This window comes from Cherax quadricarinatus, chromosome 4, assembly GCF_038502225.1.
Source record: "Cherax quadricarinatus isolate ZL_2023a chromosome 4, ASM3850222v1, whole genome shotgun sequence".
NCBI lineage: Eukaryota > Metazoa > Arthropoda > Malacostraca > Decapoda > Parastacidae > Cherax > Cherax quadricarinatus.
In genome coordinates this window covers 42819425-42834076 of record NC_091295.1, presented here as the reverse complement: position 1 = coordinate 42834076, position 14652 = coordinate 42819425, and the positions used below count along the sequence as shown (strand labels likewise).

The 14652-nt window shown below is 43.5% G+C and overlaps 1 protein-coding gene across 2 annotated transcripts in view; it reads left to right on the top strand.

Annotated features, from left to right (window-relative positions):
* Nucleotides 1–14652, top strand: part of LOC128684287 (ornithine decarboxylase 2) — a 73561-nt gene that overhangs the window by 36148 nt on the left and 22761 nt on the right. For both annotated transcript variants that reach the window (XM_070096238.1, XM_070096233.1), the window contains exons 5-6: nucleotides 5922–6094; nucleotides 8475–8676. In XM_070096238.1, the coding sequence (XP_069952339.1) occupies nucleotides 5922–6094; nucleotides 8475–8676 (375 nt within the window). The remainder of the gene's footprint in view (nucleotides 1–5921; nucleotides 6095–8474; nucleotides 8677–14652) is intronic.

Sequence of the window (14652 nt, the reverse complement as noted above, 5' to 3'; positions counted from 1 at the left end):
CAACAAAGTACTTGATCATCTCAGTATTGAAAAAACCGTGATCTGGAGTGATAATGAAGCAGTTCTCCAGTGGTTAAGAAATAATAAGAGTTAGCGGGTCTATGTACAGAACAGAGTAGCAGAAATAAGAGATGCAGAGAGATTATCACTTTCTTCACGTCTCTACCCAAGAGAATCCAGCTGACGTGTTGTCACGTGGTGTCCCACTTAAGAAATTTGTGGATAATAAATTATGGCTCCACGGACCGAACTGGCTCTCTAATGAAAATAACTGGCCTCAGCAAAAAGCTCACATTATGCCAGAAGAAACAGTCTGCTTGAACACAGCAGAAATAAGTTGTGTAAATACTGCAGACACAACAGAAATAGTCATTGATGGATCTAAATACTCATCTTTGGGTAAACTCTTAAGAGTTACAGCTCTTGTCTTTAAATTCATTAAAGGAATAAAACCTGATTATGAATGTCTTGAACCCATTAAATACTGGGTGAAACTAATACAGAAAGATGTTTTCTCTACAGAATATAAATTTCTAGAAACACAAGATAAATCCCCAAAGAAACCTGTCATGATTAATTCTTTAGGACTTTGTCTCGACTCAGAAAAGATTATAAGATGTCGAGGAAGAATTCATAAGTCTTCACTACCTAAAGAAGCCATACATCCAATATTGATCCCCAAGAATCATTGGCTAACAAAACTGATTGTGCAAAACGCCCACAGTAACGTGTTACATGGTGGGGTAGCTGACACACTTTGTCAAATACGACAATCCTACTGGATACCTCAAGGTCGACAAAGTGTGAAAAAGCAAATAAAGGACTGTATTACTTGTCGTCACTACGATATGCGAGTATATCAGTATCCAGGTCCACCTCTATATCCCTCTGAAAGAGTTTGTCATATCACTCCATTTGAGGTGACAGGTGTAGATTACACTGGACCAATAATTTTAATCAAAACAGTTGACAAAGTTCCCATCAAGGTGTACATCTGTTTGTTCACTTGTGCTACAACTAGAGCAGTACATCTAGAAGTAGCCACTGACATGTCTGCTGAAACCTTTATCAAATTATTCAGAAGGTTTGCAGCCAGAAGGGCATGTCCCAGACTGATAATTTCAGATAATGCAACGAACTTTGTTGCTTGTGCTGCTTTTATAAGCAAGATCTTTGATCACCCAGAAGTACAACAGATGCTGAATCAACGCAGTTGTCGTTGGAGATACATTCCTCCTAAATCTCCATGGCACGGCGGATTTTATGAAAGAATGATCGGCATTGTAAAACGTTGTTTAAGAAAGACTCTTCATCGTCAGAATTGATATTATGATATCATCATAGACAGTCAGTAGCTCTGGATTCTTCCTTAGCTCATGTATTTGTGCTTTCATCTGTCCGAAAGCCATGCGATAATTGCTAGGCAGATGTGGTGGATTTAATTTCCATGGTAACCTAACCCAATACTGTCCATCTTTGTATTTGACAGTGTCCAAATATTGGTTATAAGTCTGAGACTCTTGTGGGCTTGGTTTATTTACATCAATACCTATCGCATCTAAATCCCACAACTTATCAACTGGTTCATTCATTTCTTCCAGTAATGATAATTTTTGCTGTGGTACATGATCAGCGGTTATTCTCGTAACTAGTACATTTTCCACTGAATCAATATCAGTTTCTTTCCCACTTTGTGAGGGAATGGGACCACATATCATGTGGCCTCCTGTTGTTTTCAGCAAGTGAACATCATGTTTACTTACTATATTTTGCACAAAACAGTGATAATAATCACTTCCAACGATTAAATCAATTGGACTAATTGTGTCCGTCTGAATGTCAGGACAGGCTAACTTGACCTTAGCTGCTTTCAGTGCTGCAACTATTTCTTTTAATCCCTGGATCTGCACAGACTTAGGCAAATCATCTACTACCACAGATTCTACTGTGTTTTTCCTGTTTCCTAGACCAACAGTGATTCTGGCTAGGTCATATGTCTGTTTACCAGAATTGTGGAAAAACCCAGCTATATTTAACTGTATTTTGACATAGGGTTGTTTATTCAGTTTCTGCAACACTGTTCTTCTTACGAAGGACCTTTGTCAGCCTTGATCAAATAATGTTAGCACATTGGGTTTGTGTAATTTATTAGATAACTCAACTCGAGCTATCGGGAGAGCAGTTGCTTTAAACTTATCTCTCACATATAATGCTGTTGCTTGTTGACTTCCTGATTCTGTGGGAATCTTCTGCTGTATTTGGGCATAATGCTGTGTGATGCATACCCTTGCATTTAAAACACTTCTTCAGTGAGCATTTTCTTCCCTTGTGTTCACCTAAACACTTGATGCACCTTTTCAGCTGATGAACACGTTGTTTACGTGCCTCCATTGATGTGTATTGAATACAATACTGTGCCCAATGTGTTCCATCACAAAGTACACATTTTGGAGTACGTTTATGTATGACAGTCTGTTTACTGTCTATTGTATTCACAGCTTGATAAATGCCTATATGGGATTTCCCATTCTGTGGTTTAGTGGGAGTAGGTATACTCTTTTTATACTGAGTTAAAGGTTTATTATCCACTGGATTTGTGGATTTTTCATCTTGTCTCGTTGCTTGCATGCATGAAACTATTGTTTGTAAACCATTGCTAATTTCTTCACAAGTGAAATAGCGTTTATTGAACATAATATTTAATCGTTCAATAGTTTGTGGTGACAACTTATCTTGTACAATACCACTGATAAACCAATCACATTGTCTTAGTTCATATTTAGCACCTAGAGATCTGAGACTATTGTCTAATGTAATTCTAAATGCCTGTAAGTCTGAAAAACAATGTTTGGGTGGCTTCAAACTTGATATTAAGACTGCATGTCTAACTCTGGCCTTGTCAGCATCAAAGTAATTGTCTGCTAAGACACGTAAGGCTATTTGATAATTACCTTTAACCACCGAAAATGACTTAATCAGTTCATAGGGTTCTCCCTTCACAAGACATTTAAGATAATTGAACTTAGCAATCTCATCTATGTCAGTTCGTGAATTTACTATGGATTGAAAACCACTAATGAATTCTTCATAATTATGACCTTGGAAAATAGGTAATGACAATGTAGGTAAGCTTGGTAATGGGACACTTGTTGTTGTTACAGGTGTAACAGGTGTTTGACCACTAGTTACAGTAGGTCTCTGTGACAGAGTTTTGCGGCAGATAGCCTGTACTCCTGTCCACCTTAATTGTTGATTACTAAATGTATCCAAAACATTTTTAATTTCATCCTCAGATGGGTCTGATTCAAGAAATTCCTTTTCATAATCTGTATAGTCTGAATTAATTATTTTCAGACGTTGTGTAAGTAATTCAAATTTGACCTCAAGATCATTAAAATCTATGTTTGTATCTTGAGTTAATCCTATACAGACTGAAATTAGATTTTCTAATTGTGTAACCTTAGTCTGTAAAGACTGAAACTTAGTTTTCAAACAAGCCATTTTAATGGTATATTGAAAATTCTAGCACCACACTTAGAGTGTTTAAAAAACACTGTACTGCTATAAACAGCTGAGTTTTTGTTATGCTTAAGTCAGCAATAATCGAGTCAGATACTACTGACCTACTAAGCTTAACCTCAGGGTCAATGACCATGAAGGGTACACAGTACATGTGGCTGGTGTTTATGGCTTGAGTTTGCTGTGTCAGCCTGACAACGATGATTAATCGTAAATAACGATAATATACACTTCATTCACTGTACACTATAAATGTCACTGTATAACTGTAAATCACATGTGAATATTACTTACACTTATATAAATGTCACTGTTAATATATTTGAAAGCTTACACTTTTATATATAAGTTCCTTTAATATAACGGGTAGATCTACAGGAAACAAACTTTAACACAATCTTGCCTCTTAATTTCTGTTTATAAACATTATAAACACTATGTGTATATACACTCAGACAAACTGAACATCAGTTGGGTGGTTGTTGTCTTAGTCAGCGCTTCTTCGAGTTTGGAGCAGTGGATGCAGGGTGCCATCCCCCATTTTCTTGTTGGGTGAGTCACCTAGCTCCCGTTTTCTTTGGGTGAACGCTGGGTGAGCGCCCGTTTTCTATTGGCTGTCCATTCTCTGTGATTGAGTCTGGAGGGACTCATTTATACTGATTTATATTGTAAAACACTAGTTTTACAGCTTTTTTCGAAGGACCTTGGCTCGTAGGTTATTTGTACACTGTAGTACAACGTATTTGGACCACAATGTGGCCTTTATCCGGTTCGAGCACGACCAAAATGTTGAGAAATGGGATTACCAGCTAAGTTTAAATACAGGGAAACTTAACTTAGAAAGACAGCTCATTGCCTGCACAGCCGCCCCTGCAGACGAGGTCTTGAGAAGCTGTCGAAGTCATCTCTCAACGGGCTGTAAATGAGTTACAATTTGTAAGATTATAAATTACCCCCTAGGGGGTGTTATGTCAGCATATTTCATTCACTGATTGCTGACAAACTTACGTGTGTGGACTCAAAGGTCCGCATATCACCGGGGTTTATGATAAGTGACTAACTCACGACTTTATACTCAACTGTGCAGTCAATAGTAGTACATCACGAGTTAGAACACTTACCTGGGTATATGTATCTGACCCGTAATTACGCCCGGATATCCGTTGAGTTGATTGAAGAATAGTGTTCTTTGAAGAATGTCTCACTACACTCTGTTGGATCGCAACACTCATTGTTACACTGTTTATCAATAATTGTTCACACAATATCACTAAGAAGTTGATCACACTTCTCTGTAAGTGTTTATCGTGGTTTGTGAGACTGTTCATACTAACGCACAGATCGTTCTTTGTTGGTTATCCTGGCATCAGTGTCACTCTCAGTAGAGTCAAAAGTAATCTGAAGACGCCACAGCACCCCATGCCATCACTGCCCCCAGCACAAAGGAAAAGCTGACCTAGTACCTTTGCTTCCTTGCCACTTCCTCGATGAAGCAAAGCAGAATGTTTGTTTCTTGCTGTCTTAAGCTTAGACAACAATGTCCACTATCTTTACTATGGTAATAAAGTGGATGCAGGATTTTCCTTAATTGTCTTGCTAAGGTAAGAGATGAACTGTCTTTTATTAAGCTACACTTTGCAACACAGGACCGCACGGAGCATCGAGCCACGTCACATACTGGTACTGCATCTGGGGTCAATTACTCGCTGTAGCAGTAAACAAGATATTTGCCCCTTCTGAGAGGGCTGGGCCCCTCAGGGCTGAAAGGGGCTGAAAGGGGCTGAAGGGGGCTGATACCCCCCTCCTGGAGAAAATTTCTCCACAATCTGCATATGTATGCTGGAAGTATTCTTTTATTCCCATTTTAGGAATTAAACAATCTTTTAGTGATGGTGTAAAGGTGACCTCCACCATCAGTGGCACTGGTGTAGTCGATGGCCATTAAACGTAATAAACCAACCGAGCATTGTAAGTTAACATTCAAGTTTATTTTGGATGATTTACCCATCATTAAAATTTAATTAAACTCTTGTACATTATCACCATTATAAAAATAAAAAATAATGAAATGGACAGATTGAACTTAGATTTCTGATTAGGAGGGTGCAAGGTATCAGTTATAGGTATCACAAGCAGGATCTATAATATTTTGTACATATTCATGCATTAATTGAGTCACGTCTGAATTTTTAATTCATTCTTCTGTACTTTTAGCCTCCTGTGCTTATACATTCACCTTTTCATAAAAATACTTTATAAAAGAGTGCATGTATAAGCATAGCAGGATAAAAATACAGAATTCAAACACGACTGAATTAATGCATAAATAGTATGAACAAAATATTATACATCCAGCTTGTGATTCCTGTAACTGATTGCTTGTACCCCTCGGGATGACTCAGTCAGAGATGGAGCAGGTGTTGGGACTTGGAGCGCAGTCATCTAGGATCATCTATGCTAACCCCTACAAGCTTCCCTCACACCTTCGTTTCGCTCAAGCTCGTCAAGTTTCCTTGATGACCTTCGACAGCGAAACCGAACTACATAAGATCAAGGCTAACTACCCAGAGGCACAGTATGTTTTCATCATCTGTTATTTAATTAGACTAACTTAGAATCTGCCGATATTTTACTAATACTTATCTTTAATTTAGAAATCTTCTAAGTGGTTAGACAACCTCGTTTAAATGCCACAACCTAGCTGAGTATTGTTGCTAACCACATGTATTCCTTTATGCCCACAGTCTACCCATCCCCGAATCGTTATTTCCAGCAGGATAACTCGCCATATCACTAAGCACAAGTCATCTCAAGCTGCTTCCACGAACATGACAGTGAGTTCAGTGTATTCCAATGGCCTCCACAGTCACCAGATCTCAGTGCGACAGAGCACCTTTGGGATGCGGTTTAACAGCATTTTGCAGCATGAATGAGCAACCAACAAATCTACAGCAACTGCGTGATGCTCTCCTGTTAACATTGACTAGAGTCTCTAAGGAGTGCTTCCAGTACCCTGTTGAATCCATGCCAATTAGAATTCAAGCTGTTCTGGGGACAATAGATAGCCCTACCCTGTACCAGAAGAGTTTACCTAATTAAGTGGCCACTGAGTATATATATAGCTAAATTAACAGATTCAAGTTGGCAGCTTCTTCCAGAGTCTTGTTGTCAAGGCTGCCTTGAGAATAGCCATGATGCAGCCATCATGGCTGAGACCAAGACGGCTGAGATTCTGGATTCCATGAAGCTATGAAGCAGCAGCACATGCAGCATATGAATACATCACAAACCACATATTTCGGTTTAAATTAGACCCTGTTCCTCTTCTGTTTATTCATCAAAAAGCTCACCGAGGATCTAACCAGTGAGTTCAGCATCCTGCTCTTAGATGGCACTGGCGGGCAACACACAGTTCTTACTAGACCACATCAGAGTTAACAAAAGAGCAAGAGAAGAATCTGTGTTTTTCCGTAAACTCCTCAAAACCTGAATTTTTGTCCTCTTGCTAATACACCATTTAGCAAATCTCGGCTGCCCTCCAAGGAGTGTAAGTCATTTATTTCATTGAATGCACTCTCCTTGCAAAACATGTTGAGAAATGGCATTACCAGCTAAGCTTAATTTATAAATATAAATATAGTGAACACTTAGCTGATAAAAGACAGCAAATCGTCTACACAGCCGCCCCTGCAGACGAGGTCTAGAAGCTGTCGAAACCATCTTTCAACGGGCTGTAAAGATTTATAATTTGTAAGATTATAAATTACCCCTAGGGGGTGTTATGTCAGCATATTTCATTCACTGATGGCTGACAAAATACATACTTGTTTGGACTCAAAAGTCCACACCTTACTGCCGACTATAGGTTGATTACAAACTCCTTGCGACTCAAGTACTGCGCAGTCCCCCGTACAACAAGAAATTCGTAACATACCTTGCTCTTGTAACGTGAGCTATGGTGTTCTTCACACCTTCGACAGGTATCGGTGACTTGATAGAAGCTGAAGTGTCCTTGGATGTCCACGTCTTCCATTGTCTAGGAAACGCACACTGGTACACTATGTTCCACAAGATTTGTCTTTATTGTTCACAATCTTATCACAAGAGAAGCTGATCACACTTCTCTTAAGTGTTTATTGTGTTTTGTGAGAAACTTTGTTCACACTAACGCACAGATCGTTGTTCTTTGTTGGTTATCCTGGCATCAGTGTCACTCTCAGTGGAGTCAAAAGTAATCTGAAGACGCCACAGCGCCCCATGCCGTCACTCCCCTAGCACAAAGAAAAAGCTGACATAGTACTTTTGCTTCCTTGCCACTTCCTCGATGAAGTAAAGCAGAATGTTTGATTCTTGCTGTCTTAAGCATAGACAACAATGTCCACTATCTTTACTATGGTAATAAAGAGGGAGCAGGATTTTCCTTAATTGTCCTGCTAAAGTAAGAGATGTACTGTCTCTTATTAAACTACACTTTGCAACACTGCAAGGAGCAGCGGTCACTTGACCACGTCGCATACTCGTACGGCATCTGTGATCAATTACTCACTGTAGCAGTAAACAAGACGTTTGCCCCTTCTGAGAGGGCTGGGCCCCTCAGGGCCGAAAGGGGCTCAAGGGGCTGAAGGGGGGTGATATCCCCTCCTGGAGAAAATTTCTCCACAAAACACTTAGAATGGCTAGTTTGTTCATAATCAAACTACATATCACTTAGTGTATAAATGTGAGGAAATATTTTCATTTTAATGTTTTGAGGAAACTACAATATTCTTATTAAAATTAATTATAAGTAAAGGTATATGCACACAATACACAGTCTTATGAATATGCTACTCGTGTTATTGTTCCTGTGATCACCATCCTTGTGATCACATCATCGGCTTTTGATTCGCAGTAAACCATTACGTTGAAGGCATAACATTCAGCAACAAACAAATGTTCCAACCTCATCTCGCCAGGCTGGTGCTTCGCATACGCTACGACGCCGCCAAGTCCTTCATATGTTTTGGCGAGAAGTTTGGAGTGTTGCCTGACAAAGCCCGGACGCTGCTGGTTGCTGCCCGTGCCTTGACTCTCAGCGTAGTGGGTGTCGCATTCCACGTGGGCTCTGACTGTAGTGATTTACCTGTGTTCTACCACGCTATTGCCGCAGCACGGAAGGCAAGTACTGACTATGGATAACACCCGTTGACCCAAGCATCAGAACCGCTAGAATATTATAAAAAAAAATCATTTATTTTTCTTTAAATAAGTGTAGTTTTGGCAATTTTTACCTTAAACTACAGGTCAGTGAATTTTGTGCGATTTATAGCTGGCACTGAGTATTATGAAAATGCAAACTTTTTTACGAAAGTTTTGAGGTCTGTACTCATCTAATTGTGGTTGCAGGGGTCGAGACTCAGCTCCTGGCCCTGCATCTTCATTGACTGCTACTGTGTCCTCCCTCTCGCTGGTCCATGAGCTTTATCATACCTCGTCTTAAAGCTATGTATGGTTCCTGCCTCCACTACATCGCTTGCCGGACTATTCCGCTTTCCTAACAACTCTGTGGCTGAAGAAATACTTCCTAACATCCCTTTGACTCATCTGAGTCTTCAGCTTCCAATTGAGACCCCTTGTTTCTGTGTCTCATCTCTGAAACATCCTGTCTCTGTCCATCTTGTCTATTCCACGCAGTATTTTGTTTGTCATTATCATGTCTTCCCTGACCCTCGTGTCCTCCATTGTCGTCAGGCCAATTTTCCTTAACCTCTCTTCGTAGGACATTCCCCTTAGCTCTGGAACCAGCCTTGTTGCAAACCTTTGTACTTTCTCTAATTTCTTGACGTGTTTGACCAGGTGTGGGTGTTGTTGCTGTTCTTACTGCTGAACAGCGGTTTAGTGCCGATGAAGGTAGCGTAGGTAGCAATGATACGGCCGTGGACTAGTTTGGCTTTAATTGGGTAGGAGTGAGTACACAATGGGCAGTGTGAGGGAGTGACCGCAAGCCAGTCCATGGAGGGGGAGCACTTGTGTCTATCAAGAGGGTCGGCCTAGGAGTAAGGGCCGGTGGGCTCAGCCTCCCACTGACGTGGGTGAGCCTACAGAGGGCAGCACCTAAAATGCCGCGAAATATGAACTAAGCTGGCAGACAGCAGGGACTGTCTGCACAGACAGTACAGGCTGTCTACATATGCTCGGCCACCTACCTCGTGTCGTCCCGACGCGACAATACTGGTGGGTCCGTAGGTATAAAGGAATTACGTACACTAGCTGCCCCAGAGAGGGACTGGCTTTCGCTCACTAGTAAATCAAAAATGGACATAAAAATGCAACAGGCAAAAAAAAAAAACTCTCCCATCCAGGGAAAGAGAAAACTGGTTTGCCCGCGCTGTTTCATTGAGGAGAGAGTCCGGAGACGTCAGCACTGGAACTAAAATCTTCTATATACAGGTTGTCCGCAGGGCTGAACATCAGTTGACCACTCGTCTACGAACGTTGTTGCACCCTCACATCTGCAAACAATGACTGACAGTAGTATTTCCTAAGGTGTGACATGTGACTCAGAGGGCAGCACTGCCCTGACCGTAATACAGGCTTTTTTTTTTTTTTGTTATAAAAACACTGGGTGCACATACCTACAATAATACTATATCCATGGAATTCATTACACTCTGGGTACCCTTCTAAAAATATTTACATAATTACATGATGTTGTCCACCCTGACTCCATTATCGACTAGCTATACAACGTGTGTGCATTTATACCCATTTCTGCAAGCAAACAATTAGCATAACTAGCGTAGGAGTCAGACAAGTCAGTAGGTACGTCAATGTCACAGAAATGTACTGTTGTCCTGGGTCGCAGGCCATAGGTATGGAGCCTTACTGGGCCGTCTTCCGTACCAGTAGTAATGGGAGAAGGGATAGACGGGTTGTCCCCAGCATTAGTCTGATCGTGGCGTTGCAACGCACGCGCCTCCAGCTCTGCTTCGGCCTGCATATGGTCCACATACTTCATGTGATCAAGGTGGGCTTCCTTAATAGTTCCCGTAGCAATCTCCCTCACCTCGAACTTACTGCCACGGAGCTGTCATAGGACACGGTAAGGACCCACAAACTTTGGGACAAGTTTGTGCATACCTGGGGTCTGCACTGGGTTGAGCAACAAAACTTTGCAACCTGGTTCCACTTTGCTTTCCTTGGCGGGGGCATTGCGCTCAGACGTGAACCTATCAGTAGCTTTCATAAGGTTCTCTCGTACCTGCTGGAAGACAAGCTGCGTTGTCCGCATCTTTACTACACTGGGGTTATCAGTATCGTAAGTAGGTCTAGGTGGAGCAAACAGAATTTCATATGGTAAGCGCTTGTCATAGCCATACAAAGCAAAATGAGGTGTCTCACCGATCGAGCTGTTGAGGGAGGAATTTAATGTACACTGAACATCTGGGATAGCCTCATCCCATGTAGTACAACTTGGGTTAACGGTTACCCTGAGCACCTCCAGGACTTTGCGATTTGTACGTTCAGCAAGACCATTACTCGCAGGGTGGCGTGGAGCTACTGGCGCTTGGTGAATATTAAATCTGGAGCAAAGATCCTGCATTATGCCATTTATAAACTCAGACCCATTGTCTGACAGAAGGACACGTGGGCAAGTATGACGAAGAACAACATGCTCACGGAAAGCACTAGCGACCGTTTCGGCGGTTTTATCAGGAATGGGTACTAATTCACTGTACCGCGTCAAGTTATCTACCATTACAAGCAGGTGCTTATTTCCCTTCTCCGAGGTCGAGAAGTTCGTCAACAGGTCGACAGAAGTTCTCTCCCAGGGCTCCTTTGTAATGGGATACTTTAGAATGGGGTTAGGACCTGTAATGGTACCCTTGTGCTGTAGGCAAACAACACACTGATGTACATGCTTGGCAATGTCCGCTGCCATCTTAGGCCAGAAATATTTCATTCATGCCTGTTTGATACTGCGGTCCTTCCCGGGGTGCGCTACACCTGGGACATCGTGGATCAACCTAAGAGTAGCTGGTATCATGGACTCTGGTGTCACCAGTTGGTATATGGTTCTGCCGGGGTCCACCAGCTGTGCAACACGGCACAGTACTCCTTGGTTGACCACCAAATCCTTCAGTGGAACAGGAGACTTGACCTGTAAGTCAACGTCCTCCTTGGTCAGGAAACGAAGGACTGGAGACCACACAGGGTCCTGTCGTTGGGCTCTCTCGAGATCCTCAACAGAGAACGAATTGCCAACACTCACGAATGCTATATGCCTCGACAGGGCATCAGCTACAACATTTTGCTTACCTGGGACATAGCAAATTTCAGGGTTGTAGTCATTGAACGTGAGCGACCACCGAGCATGCTTTCCCGAGAGGTTCTTATTCGCAAAAAGGGCCAATAAGGGTAAATGATCTGTGTAAATCTTGATAGGATAATGATAGATGATATCCCGAAAATGACTCAGGGCCCATACAATGGCTAAAGCTTCTAGCTCTGTCACTGAATAATTGACTTCCGCTTTAGTAAGGACACGGCTAGCATAGGCAATAGGCTGTTGCTTACTATTAGATTCCTGTGACAAGATTGCACCGATGCCAACTTTGCTGGCATCAGTCGTCAAGGTAAATGCCTTGGTGAAATCAGGGAATCTAAGGGTTGGGGCTGATGTTAACTTGTTCTTAAGGGTGGCAAAAGCTCGTTCCTGACCACACGTCCACTCAAAAGGGGCATCCTTCTTGAGTAAGCGTGTCAGGGGTGCAGCAATGGTGGAGAAACCTGCGATAAAGGTGCGGTAGAAACCCGCCAGGCCTATGAAGGACCGGACTGCATCCGCCGTCATGGGTCTGGGGAATTTCTGCACGGCCGAGATTTTAGACTCGTCCGTCTTTATGCCATTCTGAGTCACTACTTGACCCAGAAATTTTATTTCCTTCCGGAGGAAATGACATTTGGAGAGCTTTACCTTAAGGTTTGCCTGAGCTAGCCTGTCCAATACCCTGTCAAGTTTCTCAAGATGTGACGGGACATCTTGCGACATGACTATGAGATCATCCAGGTAGACCATGAGCGTGCCACCTAGGAGGGTACGGAAAATTGTCGTCATCAAACGACTAAATGTGATTGGGCTTCCGTGCAAGCCGAATGGCATCCTCCTGAACTGGTAATGACCAGTTGGCGTAGAGAAAGCTGTCAACTCTTTGCTCTCATCATCGAGGGGGATCTGCCAGAACCCTTGAAGATCAAGAGTTGAAACGACCTTATTATCGCCGATGTTCTGCAACAGGTCGTTCAGAACTGGCAACGGGAAACGGTCTGGGATGGTACATGCATTCAGTTTCCTGTAATCGATAACAGGGCGCCAGGTTCCGTCCTTCTTGGGGACCAGAATAAGGGGAGCATTCCACGGGGAAGTGGACTCCTCAATAACTCCATCACGGAGCATCCGTGTAATGAGTTCTTCGGCTAAGACTCTTTGCGCATGTGGCAGGCGATACGCAGGTACGTAAATGGGTTTAGTACCTTTGTCAAGTGGAATACGGTGAGAGATCAGTGGGGTCAAACCCATTGACTCACCATCTAGTGCGACTGCAGAACGTGCACGATTGAGAACCTGGAGAAGTTTTGGGACCTCTTCAGGATAGTCTGTCAAAGCTAGATCATCTTCCTGCACTGGCCGGGTGTTGGAAGAGTCAGCAGCAGACTCGCCTGGGAGAACTGCACTCACGAGGAAGTCAGCTGGGACTTCACCCTCCACTCTCACCGGGAGAGGGAATCTGACAAGGTCGACAAGTGAGGTATTCTTCCGCAGGGGAAATTCTCGACTGTGCATGTTGACAACAAGGACTTGCAACTTACCACGTTGCACTGTGTGCAAGGATGGTTCAAGGGAGAGGCCCTTGACTCGGCACGTGTCGTTGTCAACCAGCACATGGTCTCCTTCAAAAGCTCTGCTCACGTACACCGTAACAGGAGTGAGCGAGTTAGCTGACAAAGTGACGTCATACTTTGTATAAGCCGTAACTCTGCTCGCTGATGCCATGACACGAGTCAGACAGTCGCCTGCCGACAGGGATACTGCGGCTTGACAACTGCTGTTCTCTACAACAGCGTCAGAGTTAGAGTGAAGGTTAGACTGGGCGTCCCCAGACTGGGTTTCACTGGTAACTAAGCGCTGATGGCCAGGAGGTGACGGGCAACGAGCTCTACTATGAGGTCGATCAGGACAAGAGACCGACCCCGGAGAGAATGTGCTATGGAAACCACCGGTTTCCAACGATTCTAAGCACTGTGCATACTCTGAGACAGAGTAGCACGTAGTGGATCCTAAGTGCACGCCCCAGAAGGGCACATCCACTCCGTTGAATTCTGCTTTCCACTCAGCTGGATCTAAGCGGATCCTAAGGTCTGCCATGGTTTTGAACCCTATGAGCAGGTCACCATGGAAAACAATACCATCTAACTAAGAATTTTGCGGACAGCTTGTGACCCTGGACCGCAAATTCTAACGTTGTACGACCACGAACCGTCAGCGGATTACCTGAGACTCCTCTCAAGGTCTGAACGGCAGACGGCTCTGTCAACATGGCCACGTGAAGGCCAATGTCTCGGAAAAAAGTGGAGCGGACAATGTTAACCACCGAACCCGTATCTAGGAAAAGCTGGACAGGCTTATGGTGGACAGTGGACTCGATGAGCGGTCCACACGGGTTGTCATACCGAACATGAAGGCATGACAGGCCGACGAAATCTCTGGAGTCACAGCTGCTTGAGGCTCGACGCTTGTTGACGAGGCTCGACCTGGAAGGTACGGTACGAGTCTCGGCAACAACGTCAAGACACTCTGTTTCCTCACTGTCGGCAAGCGTATCACTGCCCAGAGCGGCGAACGCATTGCGGACAGGGACGGAATACAGCGACTCCGACAGGGTTACTACGTCTTTTGCTGGTTTCGCGGGCGCGCCTCTTCCCCCGAACTAGCGGAAGGGCTTCTACTAGCACGTGCATTGCGCGCCGACTGCTTGCTCCACTCAGCTGACAGCATACTTTGCAGCTTGTTACACTCATGGGAGGTATGACTGGAAGTATTGTGGTACATACTGACTCCCTCGCGAGGCTGAGCATGGGGACAGTGACGGTTAC